Source organism: Gouania willdenowi, chromosome 11 (assembly GCF_900634775.1).
Source record: "Gouania willdenowi chromosome 11, fGouWil2.1, whole genome shotgun sequence".
NCBI classification, from domain to species: domain Eukaryota; kingdom Metazoa; phylum Chordata; class Actinopteri; order Blenniiformes; family Gobiesocidae; genus Gouania; species Gouania willdenowi.
Window position 1 is genome coordinate 7,422,951 of NC_041054.1, and position 13,644 is coordinate 7,436,594.

At 37.0% G+C, this 13,644-nt stretch overlaps 1 protein-coding gene across 1 annotated transcript in view; it reads right to left on the bottom strand.

The window, feature by feature from the left end:
• The window catches only part of celf3a (cugbp, Elav-like family member 3a), a 57,312-nt gene extending 47,513 nt beyond the window's left edge, over positions 1-9,799 (bottom strand). Inside the window, 2 exon segments of the mRNA XM_028460589.1 lie at positions 7,151-7,303; positions 9,324-9,799. Of these exon segments, the coding sequence (XP_028316390.1) occupies positions 7,151-7,295 (145 nt within the window). The 5' untranslated portion in view covers positions 7,296-7,303; positions 9,324-9,799.
• Positions 9,800-13,644: the final 3,845 nt, after the last annotated feature.

Below are 13,644 nucleotides of genomic sequence, written 5' to 3' on the forward strand. Positions count from 1 at the left end.
AAAATGCTCAGACGCCCACCCCAAAAATATTTAAAACCTATATTTTCATTGATTAGGAAAACTAACAAGGTAACCAATAGATAAGAAAAAAATTATATGCTAGATATTTGTTTTTATTCTATTTTACAGCTGATTTAGGACCCGTTATCATAAGAGATGCTAACAAAAATCTAACACAAGAGGAAGTTAACTTTTATTATGTTATCTATTTCAGGCTCAGTTATTGTGATTTCACTTTAGCAATTGAGAACGTAATTGTAATTGACTTTCTGATGATAAAAAAAACTATTGTAATTGGAGAAAATGCTTGTCACTGTAATCGTAATTTAATTGTTATTGAACATGGGTAATTGAAAATGTAATTGACCCCAACCCTGATCAGTATATTGATCAGGATCCTCTCTTTCATGGCGTAAAGTCTATCTTTGGTTAAAATATTGTAAAAAAAAAATCATTTCAGTAGAAAAAAATAAAAAATAAACAACAGTGAAAATATTCTCTCCTTGTCGAAGGTGAAAATCACAGAAGAAGAAAATGCAAAATGTATGCCAAAAAAGGATGATTATTATTATTTTATTGCTGGTTCGTGACACCGTATAGCAACCAGCAGGGGTTTATGTGTTAATTTTATTCAAAAACATTCCCACATTTTATTCTTGATATTGATCCAGCTGTGCAGAGAGCTTCAGGCTCTTCATCCCTAGACTGAACCCTCTCCGTCAACCTCCTGTGTCAACTTCTCCATATCGAAATTCCATTGTGTAATCTTACCCTCTTCTTGTTTTTTTCATAAACAAGCTTGCTCTCATGATTTAGCTACGGGCTAAGCTAGCTCAGAGCACCAGAAGAGTGCATTTGCATTGCCTGTTCATAACCCAGGAGACAAACATGCGCAATGTTTAAACTTCAATTGTTTTCATAACTTTAAATGTAACACCAAATTGACTTCAAGATTTGCTTTTTTCCCTTTCTTTGAACATATCCCCTAACTCCCTCTCCCTTGTTTCCCACCCCCACGCAGGTTTAACACTGCCCTTTCTTTTTATATTTCCCTTCCTTAGATTACATTACATATACTGTAGTGTTAACCTTTGACAAAAAAGAATACATTATTAGGGCTGATTAAAAACTACCCACCACAGTCAGTGAGGTGGAGGACAGCTACATCTGTAGCCACTAATTACAGATAAATTTCACAGCATTGGCAAGAATAAAACAACAAGGAATGGTAAAAGAGGAAAAAAAGAGGCCGTCTGTTATTCGTAGGGCTGTGCATGCATTGCTTTTAATCTGACGATACGATATGAGTCACGATTTGCATGTCACAATAGCATACTGTATATCCCAATACTAAAAAACAAGATATACATCGCGATGTATTGCAATATCAATACTTACAAATTTCACCTTTACAAGTACAAAATGGTACGAAATTTTTTTTTAAACGGTAAAAAAATGGTAACTACCTAAAATTAATGTACCAACATCAACAACAAGTGGTATGTTTATCAAACTTTAAAAAAATGTTCAAAAATGTTCAAAAAAAGTTTTGCTTCTACAACAGATTCTGATTCTGTGAAGTACTTATATATATATAAATATATATATATATATATATATAAAGTTACCACATACATCTATAAAAGTGCCCTGTGTGTTTAATGAAAATAAAGCGCAATTGTTTATATGCTATGCGTATGTTAGCACAATTAAATGTTGCTGTTTTTTTTTTCGTTAAAAAACATGATAAAAAAAAAAAAATCGATTTGGACATTTTTTGGGACCGATACGATAATTGCGCGGTGAAATGTCGCGATATTATCTTCAATTTGATTTTTTCTTACACCCTTATTTAATAGACAATCCATCCATCATCTATACCTGCTCATCCAGGCAGGTCACACACACTGATACACAAACACAGGCACACACATATTCACTGTAACCGAGACGCTCCTGTGATACTTTTTTTGTTGTGATGGAAAAAGAGGAAACTCGAGCACACTTAACGGGAGCAAATGCTACGCATGCCGGAAGACGGTGAGCTTTTATTACACGATTGTAACCCATAAGTTGTGTACTCGATGTTACTGTCAGAAGATTTACTTTATTCCTCCAAACCCATTACTGTCGTGATAACTATGAAATGAAAAGCTTCCACCGCAAAGTGCAGCCGAGTGATGGAAGCATTTATTTGGTGACAGATGAGAAAGCAACACTTTGTGCTTCGGTTGATTGTCAGAGAGAAGTCACAATGTTCTTTTTTATGTCACGAAAGGTACGGATTAGATTCAGCAATGACCAAACATCAACATTCACCCATAAAAAGGTTAATCCGAGCGAAGAGCAAGATTAGTTCTGGCTCGAAATAATTTGAAATCACTCTAAAACAGGGGTCACCAACATGGTGCTCGCAGGCACCAGGTAGCCCGCATGCACCATGTGAGGGGTCCTCAGTCTAAAATCTGATTTACTTGCCATTCTTCAAACCCACACAGAATAAATACAGATTAAAGATGTAGTCAGATCCTTAGTAAAGTAGGTTACATGGGTCAGTGATGTATAAAGATGTCACCACCTTAACCCTAACTGCTCCCCGGGCGCTACACTGTGGCTGCCCACTGCTCCTCAGGGATGGGTTAAATGCAGAGAAAGACACACATATATATAAACATATACACATATGTGACAACAATAAAGGTGATCTATCTCACCCCTATCAAACTTTATAAAGTAGGTTTGCATTAAATAGTGATGGGAAAAAAAATTAGAAATGCTTTCAATTCGTACACAGGACTATAGTATAACTAAAATAGGGCAAAAAATAAATTTGAAGAGATTTAAAGTAATTTTAAAGATATTTTTAAAACAGCAGTCATGGCGGGGTTCCTTGTTTTATTTCAATAATGAGAATGGCTTATTCTGATGACTGTATTGTAAAAATCATAAATAAACCTTGTTCAAAAAAAAAAAAAAAAAAAAAAAAAACAGCAGTCATGGCCAGACAGTCACACCACATGATATTTTGACACTGTGAAACTTAAAAAAATCAAAGTAAACGCATATATGTGAAGTTACTACAAATGTTGTTTCTTTTCAGGGGTTTAAACCTTTTCTTACTAAAAGAAATGCAGTTGGACAGAATGTTTGTTTTGTTTTTCTTTCTTTCTTTTAACATCTCCCCCTAACTCCCTTTCCCTTGTTCCCTCCCTCCACTAAAGTGTAACACCGCCCTTTCTTTTTATATGTTCTCCTCGAGTTACATTACATGCAGTGTTAACCTTTGACAACATATGTAAACAAAAAACACTAGATTTTTTATGGCAGATTAAAAAAAAAAAAATCACCACAGTCAGTGAGGAGGAGGAAAGCTACATCTGTCGCAACGCATTTCTAAGAAATGCATCAGCATTGGCCATCAGCAAGAACGAAACAAGGAAAGTTAAAAGAGGAATAAAGGAGGCTTTAAAGCAGCAACCCATCTGTTATTAGCAGAGGTGTCACGTTATTGACCCACATACACACTTTATACATTTTTGTATTAAATTAACATCTTTAAATGTTTAATTTCTCTGCAACTTTGTGACAAATGTTTTTAAGTGTCACATCTTTGGTATATGGTACCAATAGTAATAAAAAATAAACACAAAGTGGATCTTCGAAAAATATTACATAACGGTTAAATTGTTACATGTTACATACAGATTATTTAAAATTGTTGGTGGTTAGTAAAGTAGGAACAAGATGATTTCCCGTGACACGTAATGAAAAGGAAACAATTGCGTAAATCAGGAGAAAACGTGAACGTTGTGTAATTAATAAGTGCTTTTATAACTGGTAACCCTATTCACTAGCTTTAACGTGGCTCAGAAAGGTTGGTGACCCCTGCTATAAAATGTATCGATTTACATTTGTTGTTGTCGTTGTTGTTGTTTGTTGTCTGCGGGATCATTAAAACATCACATCTGCACAGACGCAGGCAGTCTGAATGAGTTTTTAATATCAAGCTAAATGTATGCAGTCTCACATAATAGAAAAAGGCCTTCATTAACCTTTAGGGCTGCCACACATCATGAATATGTAAATATATGCAGAATAGGTGTTATAGGTGTTAGAGGAGCGTTACCACCTGGCCTGTACGTCTCCCAAATGACTGAGGCTCGCTGTGGATTTTTCAGGCCCTTTGTTTCTCTCTCTGTGTTCACATTTGCATCAGAAATGACAGAAAGAATCAGCGTCCGGCTCGGATCGCTCTCTCAGCCTCGGCCCATCTGTCAAACAGGACACTGAGTTTTATTCCCCGGAATAGGGAAAAATAAACGCCCGCTAACCACGTGATGAAGAGCAGGAGCAAGGGGAGGGGCGGCGCTGACACTTTCAAATTGATGGATGTCACAGCGGGATCCCAATTATTGACTGACAAAATTTGTTTTAGAAGATTGATCTTGGACAGCGAGGTTTCAGCGGAGGGACCGGTGCGAATTTCAGCACAGCTTAAAGACACATCGAGCGGCTCTTCTATGATATTTATCATTTCACGAGTAGTTCCAGCTTTTTTTCTTTCCTCCCCCGCCCTTCCCAAAGCGTTGGGTTTTTTTTTGTTTTGTTTTTTTTTTAAATTTGTCACTTCTGTGGGATTTCTTGAACATGTATCAGAAGTTGGTGAAAGTCGTAGGAAGAAGCTGACTTTGTAATGCCAATTCATTAAAAAAACACTGTCAAATGTTGTCATTTTTTTTTTTTCAAATAAATGAGCTGCGAGAGGAGGATTCTTCCAGTGTCGTTTTCACACTCAGTGAAGAAAGAAATTCTTTGAATTAAATTCTAAGTGTTGGACCCGTAAAAAACTGCACTAAGTTCATTCACTCATTCATCTTCTTTCCTTTTCAGGGTCGCTGGGGGCTGTCGGTGTCTATTCTTAGCTATTAATGGGGGCTATGGGGCTGGGGGTTGCACCCAGGACAGGGCACCAGTCTGTCAGAGGCAGCCACTCTACCCTCCCATTCACTCTTATTGCCAATTTCGAGACTCCAGTTTTACATTTGATAGATTAGATTAGACAGTTTTTATTGTCATTCATACATGCAGACCATAGGCGCACACAATAACAAAATTTTTTGCACAAGGCTTTAACAATAAAAGCAAAAAAAACGGATCCACGTTCGAGAAAAAAATAAACCAGAAGAAATTGTGGTAATCATTATCAAAAAAAGCAGAAGAAGAAAGGGGCAAAGTGTCTGTGACAGCCTGTAAACACAATGTAAAAAAAAACCACACATTTAAAAACCTAACCGTAACCAAACATACATGTTTTTTGACGTTGGGAGCAAACCGGAAATAACACACGCAAGCGTGGGGAGAACACGCAAACTCCACAGAGTAAAAGCAGAGAGTCCATCACTGCGAGGCAAATGTGATAACCACTGATATGTGATAACAGCGTTCCCGATACAAGTTTTTCACTTTTGATACGACACCAATATTGCATCCTTGGTTACTGATCGATGCCGATATCTAAACGATACGATATCAGCACAAATCATACGCACTTTTATTGCTCATTTTGTCGTGTAGAATGTTAGAAAAGGCTTGACCAAGTGGATTTTACTCAGAGAACAATAGTCAGCAACAGTAGGTATGAGAAAAACTAACCTGTTTATTATTAACCAATGGGTGACATACATTTTCTTCTGCTTATTCAATTTTTTTAAAGACTAATTGTATGAATTGTGGCCAGGAGTTTTATTTTAATGTCATCTTCATAATTCCATGATCTCTTTTATTGCAAGATGAATAGAACAGGAGATTTGGTCCCATTGAGTCCCATTATAACCACATATTTTGGATATGCTGTTATCCTGGCATATAACAGTGGTTTTCCCATAAAAACCTATAAAATCTAAGCCTCTGCCTGACAAGTAAGTCATACATAAAATACTCAAGTACAAGTAAAAACTAGCTCAATTAAATAGTACTCAAATAAAAGTTTCAAGTTACTTTCACCACCCCCCTGCTTATTTTTGGTACTAAATCTTGCCACGGTTCCCTTGGATACGGTAAACATGTCATGTATAAACTTCAAAAGAAAGAGACAAAATCTTGCACAATTGGAACTTTAAATTTATTTTCCTCAAAGGCATCTGTATAAAATAAAAGTTTTGTCAAAATATACACTTCAATTACAGATGCTTTGTCATCATGGGCTACATTGTGCTTGTAGAATCTTCCATTTTCGTCTGGTAATTTTATTATTTAAACAAAACAATAATAATTTATTCAGTAACAGTTGAGCGTAGAAATTTAACTAATTACTTAGTAAAATTGCTGATTTTTAAATATACTCAAAAAAGTACAAGTACCCATAAAAGCAACTCAATTACAGTAACGTGAGTACTTGTAATCCGTTACTTTCACCTCTGCTCATTGGTGCTGAGGTAAGATCTAAACCCAGTTTATAATTCCAGTAAGTTCATTTTGTCTTCTTTTTTTAAAAATATATGCTAAGATTTCCTTATTCAGACAATATTTTTCTGTATTTTTTTGTCTCCTGACATTTTTCGACTGTCAACTGCCAGTGATATGCCTTGATGTTCCCCTACGAGTTCTCATAAGGAAAAGCATCAAAGCATTTTCTGATGGCTTTCCACCTCTGAGGAAGACTGGCAGTTGACAGTTGAAACATGTTAGAAGATGTAAAAAAAAAAAAAAAAAAATCAAAAAAACCTTAACATATAAACCCAGTTTAAATAATAAATAAATGAAAAAAAACAGGAGAAAGGGAAAAATAGACTCCAAAAGAGTAGAGTTCAGCTTTTTCTTTCAGCAAGTCTGCCTAAATCAGCATCTATGGTCAATAAACCATCCACAAACAGTGCATCAGATTTCCTCTTATGTCTACACCACATCAGGTGTTAGGGCCTCATCGGGGTATTTAAGAGGGCTCCGAAGAGACATCGGCTCAATGAGAAACCATTTAACCTGACAGATATTCAGTGGAAATTCAATCACAGCTGGAGGTTGTGGGAGGATAAAGAGCTGGGATTTACATACATACCCCACCACCATGGGGGCCAATGTTTCCACACACACACACACACACACATATATATATAAATATATATAACAGCTAACCTCTTTGGCCCAGTCTTACCTTTGTGCATCCCTGTGTATTTGTCCTTGATCACTGTCAACTCATAGATCTTTCCAAACTGCTCAAAGATGGGCTTCAGGTCTTTCTCCTCCAGGTTTCGGGGTATTTGCCCGATAAAGAGCTTGATTGCATCAGGCTCCTTCATTGAGAAGTCTGAGGGAGGAGAGATGATGATAATAACAACACATAAAAACCACACACACACACGCACACACTGTGCAGAGTGGAGGCGGTCAGGAGGGGCAGACACTCGCCTCCAGGCTTGAATTCACACTGCACAGGAGGTGCAAACAGGAGGCTGGGGATGGAGGTGCAGATGGGGGGGCGCTCGGTAGAGAAATGGAAAAATAATACTTTTCCAGCACCCTTTGGAGACGCCGTCGTCTAATTACATCGACCGTTTTTTTTTTTTTTGTTTGTTTGTTTTTTTGTTTTAACCATGAAAACTGACTCCCAACAACGCGCCTCCACTGGAAAATTAACACATATAAATATTCATCTATAGACAAATATAGAAATATGGAGGAAGACGCTCACGAAAAACAGTCTAAGTCTCTGTTTCATCGACGATAAAATCGTCAAATTGTTCCATTTTAACCTCATTGTCGTCATCACATATATAAATGATAACTGTAATAATACGCATGTGATTACACACTTGTTTTTCACTGTGTAATATATAAAACAGCTATTATTACAACAATTTATCGGGACTCTGATGTAATCCCATTTAAAGAGAGTATTTAATACATGATCTCATCCTCAGCTGCCACAGCAGTGTTGTGTTTGTCACCCTGGGCTTGATTTAGCATCACACATACATTATACACACAATTAGTCGTCCTTTTGAAACAAATTACACGTAGTCCACGTCACACTTTTATCCTTTTTTTTTCATCCGCTTTATGTTATATTCATGCTGCCCTCGATATGTTGGTTTTTAAAATAATTGCGTGAATAAAAATTCATTTGTTTTGACATGATTCAGCACCCTTGTTGAAACCATTTTGAGTTACATCGCTGTGTATTCGACAAATAGTGACACAGAGGCATGTTTAAGACCAATATGTGCCTCAGAAACATCTCTTTTCACATCATTTCAACCCATTTTAGCCACATTATTTAAGTTTAACCAACACAAACATGATGCACCATATTGTAATATTGAGATGAACAGCTAATGTATTAGAATAATACCATGTGATTAATACGTATATGCACTCACGTGTACTTTTCTGGAGCACATTTTCAACCTCTGTTAGCACGATTGCGTGTTTGACAAACGTTGAGACAAACAGGATCTGCATATTTACCAGAGGCTGTGATGCTTTTTTATTTGAATGTTATTGTTTGTGATTAAATGTTATCGTAAGGTGACAAGTATTATAAATACGTGGAAATACTAACTATCTCTTGAGATTCTGATGTGTTGTTATTCTGGAGAGCACAATTTAATACAGATATATATATATATATATATATATATATATATATATATATATATTGATTGATTTGGAAATGCATATTTCATCAAAAAATTATGATAATTTCTATTGGAAAACAAATGGTTAATGGTTGAATGCACGTTCTTGTCAGAAAGAAAATCTTAATTTACTTTGCTAGAATTGTGATTATTATGTATCTTGTGAATACTATTACACACATACAAGCAGGGTAATACAATCAGGAGCGGGATTTTTTGTTTTTAGATGTTTTTTGTTTTGTTTGTTTTTTTAGTTTTATGATACAAACATCTTTTTTTTTTTTATCACAAATATATTTAAAATTCACTCATTTTTTTGCCCAAAACTGAATATCCTAATTATACATGTTGCTTTTTTTTGGCATTACGTAGACACTAAAGGTCAGTAAACATGATTCACACCCACAGGTGATGATGATGATGATGATGATGATGATGATGATAATATATGGTTATAACCTGGGTTTCTAGTGTGTAAGATGAAGAACATAAATACGTGTGATGTTGTGTAGTGAAATGTAGTAAAACAGCATCTTTTGGCCATAAGGCGGCCCCTGTCATCACAGCTGGAGATGTGCTCCTTTGCTCTTTGTCAGGACACACACACACACACACACACACACACACGCACACACACACGCACGCACACACACACACACACACACACACACGGAGGAAGAGGATGGGTACCTGTGGTGCTGATGGGGGACAGAGAATGGACAGTGACCAGTGGTTGTCTTCTTCTCCTCGCTGCTTCTCAGTGTTCAACCCTCTCTCAGTTCATCTGTCAGTCTCCAGTGTGGTCAACTTCAGGCCTGCGACCCTCCTATTAAACAACACCAGTAACATCCAACATGAGCGCGTCCCACCGCTTTTTTTTTTTTTTTTTTTACCCCCTCCTCTTCACTTCAATCTGCTGTGAAAACAAAAGAAGTCTGACAGGGAAGTGATGGAGGAATATTCAGGCTTCCTTCACTGAGCCGTGAGGAACAGGCAGTCTGGCTCTCTCTCTCTCTCTCTCTCTCTCTCTGTTCTCTCTCTCCCTGTGCGTGCGTACGCGCGTGTGTGTGCGTGTTTGTGTGTGTGAGTGAGAGCGTGAGTGTGTGTACGTGTGTGTGTGCGTGTCTGTACTCCTTTGACGTCGTAAGCCGGTGTCTCCCTCCCTGTCCATCCCTCCCTGGGCTGCACGAGCCCTGATGTCTGCACTAAGGCACCGTCGCTCTGTTACCAAACCCGAGAAAGCTGAAGAATCACGACGTGGAGGAGAAAATATTTTTTGGAGGAAAAAAAAAAAAGAGAGCAATTCTTGTATGAATTTCCAATTCCTTTCTATTGACGTTTTTTCTGCTCTGTTATGAGCATTTCTTCAGTTTCTTCTCTCCCTTTGTTGAATCGAGTGAGTGTCCTCATTTCATGTCATGTCAAAGTAAGCTTTATTGTCGATTCCACTATATGTAAAATACATGTAGAGAATTGAAATTAGAAAGTGTCTTTTTGTACGGTTGCCGTACGGACAACCCCCGGTGCTTTTGGTACGTTTACCAAAGTACACGTCTTAGGGTTAGGGTTAGGTTTAGGGTCATGTTATAACCCTATATAGCAACACATTTTAGGGTTAGGGTTAAGGTTATACTATTATACTACTATTGGTAGGGTTATAGTACTACTGGTATGTTTACCGAAGTACACGTACGTAGCGTCTTAGGGGTTAGGGTTAGGTTTAGGGGTTAGGGTTATGTTATAACCCTATCTTGTAACAATTTTTAGAGTTAGGGATAGGTTCACGGTTAGTCACGTGACCAAAATGACCAATGACTGACCTATCACGTTACCTTAACTGGCCAATGAGGGGAGCTGCGTACGGATAGAATGTCGGTATATTGATACGGCAACCGTACAGATAGCCACTGCCTTGAAATGACTGTTCTCTCGGCTCAAAACATTTACAAACACAAAAACACGACAATTAAGCAATAAAACACAAGAGCATTAGTGCGATTCGGTCATAGATAATCACACCAGTGATCGAATGTGATATTGCTTTTATACAACAGTTCTACAAGCATATTTTATTAGTTAACAGTAATAAGTGACAAGAGATTATGATTTGTTTATTTAATAGTTCCATAAGTGGCGAGCACACAGTGTACTGCGGTGGTAATGGTAATTAACAGTATTTAGATCAGCTGTGTAAAGGAGTGATATGATACATAAGAAGTATCAGCACTCGTGGAATGTCTGTTGTTCAATCGAATAACTTGATTGGAACTAACTGTTGTATAATGTACAATATATAAATTATAAAGACAGAACAACAACAAGTATTTACATGGATACATGGATATCTTCATTGGCATTACTGCTACAAAATCACCATACAATGATCTTCCATATCATTTATTACTATACAATTTTAATCTCCTGTATCAGATAAGTTTTGAAGCTGCTACCCACAATATTTTTTTTATTAAATGAAATCATAGTGTTTGGCTCACATCAATATATCGGACATTGTTTACTCCAAAAAGAAAGGAAAAAAGTCAAAACTGCAACTCCTAAGTATATATTTATCTCCATCGTAAACACTCGTTTTGTTAACATTTTCACAAATTGCCTTTTTCATGAATCTCCAAACAGCTTCCGAAAAATTCAGATTTACCAAACACTCAATAATAGACTGATAAATAACCCCTCAAATAAGTTTATTATTTCTAACACTTTATTTATTACAAAAACAAACAATAATTTTAGCTTGCATTAAGTTAGAAGATGTATTTTGGGAGCAAACAGGATGACTAGTAGATGGGCATAGTGCAGGGGTCTGCAACCTTTACTCTTTAAGGAGCCATTTTGCCTAATCTCGACTGGATTAAAGTCCTTCCGGAGCCGAAACAAAAAACCTTCGCATGAAAACAATACAGCGTATAAAATTCTATACCGTTAAAATAGTATTGAATAATTTTATGAGTTAATGGATTTGAAGGGCTACAAAAATAACTTGAATTTGATAACACATTATCAACTCCAACACATGCTAATTTCTTACAACATATCAAGCATGCATATTAAGCCGGTATGTTAGCAGTTAAATAAATCTCTCCCCACACAAATAAAGTCTGTATTTTCTTCCAGAATAGTCTTTTTTGTTATTTAAGTTATCTTACCAGAGATTTAAAACTGAAGGTTAGCCACAGGTGGAAGGAAAGTTAATGGTCTGTAGATGTTACAGGAGCTGAAGTAGGACGGTGGCAGAGTTATTCATTTTTAGGTTAACCAATTGTTTTATCATCATTTTATTTGAAGTTAATGTCATTAATCACCAGTACCCTCTGTAGGAAATAATTCATTTTCTTATTTTTTTTAAATCGTCAGAGAGCCATTGCAAAAGGGTCAAAGAGCCACATGAGGCTCCAGAGCCGCAGGTTGCAGACCCCTGGCATAGTGTAACTACTATCATTTGGAAACTTAATTTTAAAAATTGTTTGAATGATGAGGACAAAGAACAGGTGAAAATGGGAGCAGAGCAGCAGGTGTTTCCTATGACTTTTTATTTTACTGTTTCACCCCGGTGTGGTAAAAAGCAGACGGTCCCTGACATCAAGCGCTACAAATCCGTCTTTTGTTCTCTCCGGGATCTGACCGAGGTGCTGAAATGAAGCCTCGCCGGTTCTATAACGCTTTCTCTGACACACGGTGTTGGTTGAATGTAAGAGTGGGTCTGAGTCTCAGGTGTGCACACACACACACACGCACGAACATGGGGAGGGAGGGGGGGGGGGAATCTGGGCAGCATGTAAACAATGAGCCCACATGACATGAGCAGGGTGTTTCAAACGCACATGCGCACTACGGCGGAGCTTCAAAGGAGTCACGATCTATTCTGGACCGTCAGTGTTTACTCTCCATCCCCGTTCACGCCTTCATTTCTCTGTGTCTTTTGGCACGTTTCCAATGTGAAGAATGCCATCTGCCATCAGACCTCCATCCTCCACCATGATTGTACACATCAGCCTCACACATTAGACCAAAACACCATTTCATAGACATTTTTCACAACATTTAAGTGAACGCTGGGCCGACTTTCGTCATCAGATCTATATTAGGTTCAGTCAAAAGGAGCTGAGATCCATTAAGCATCCTGATTACTTCTTATTTGCTCATTTAACACCATGTCCCAAACTGATGTAGACACCTTTAGGAATAGTAACGGATGTGATCAAATCAGATGTAATTACCTTGAGTCGAAAAATGTCAACCAATTTCATCATAGTTTTAGTCAATCTGTCTTTGATTTAGCTTTTTTTTTTTTTACTTGTCTTCTACTCAATCTAACCTATACTGTCTTGGCGAGTGTGTGTGTGTGTGTGGGGGGGGGGGGGGGGGGGAATCGATTTCACGATATATCACGATTTTTTTGATGCCAACTTTAAAATGATTTTTTTTTTAATTTAAAAAATCGATTTAATTTTTTTTTTTTTTTCCTGATATTGTGTGTTTGTGCAATATTTCAGTGGTTACAATGCTTTCGATGTGTTGCAATGGTTACTTGATTTGCTGATGGCAGTGTGTGAACATGTTTAAATCAAAGTTAAAGGCACTTCTTTTCTCTACTGCGTATGATTGAGAGAGAGATTTTTGGTCATGTTGTTGATGCAACGTGTTTGTTGAGGATTTTAATTGATTTTACTGATGATTTTAAATGTTCTTATTTATTTTAAACAACTGAATGTTTTATCATGTAAAGCACATTGAGTTGCCTTGTGTATGAAATGCGCTATGCAAATAAATTTGCCTTGCCTTGCCTTGTGTAATGCCTGCAGTATTTACAGTATGTAATAACAGGCATTTTATTTTCATATAATCTGTTCAGGTCAGTGTTAAAACTGACACAATAGGATGCATTATTTTTTCTTATTTTTGTGCATTGTCAGTAACTCAGGGCGATTTATTCTCAATATTCTCACTTACAGTTGTTACAATGCCGTCATTGTGTTGTCATGGTTACTTTGAG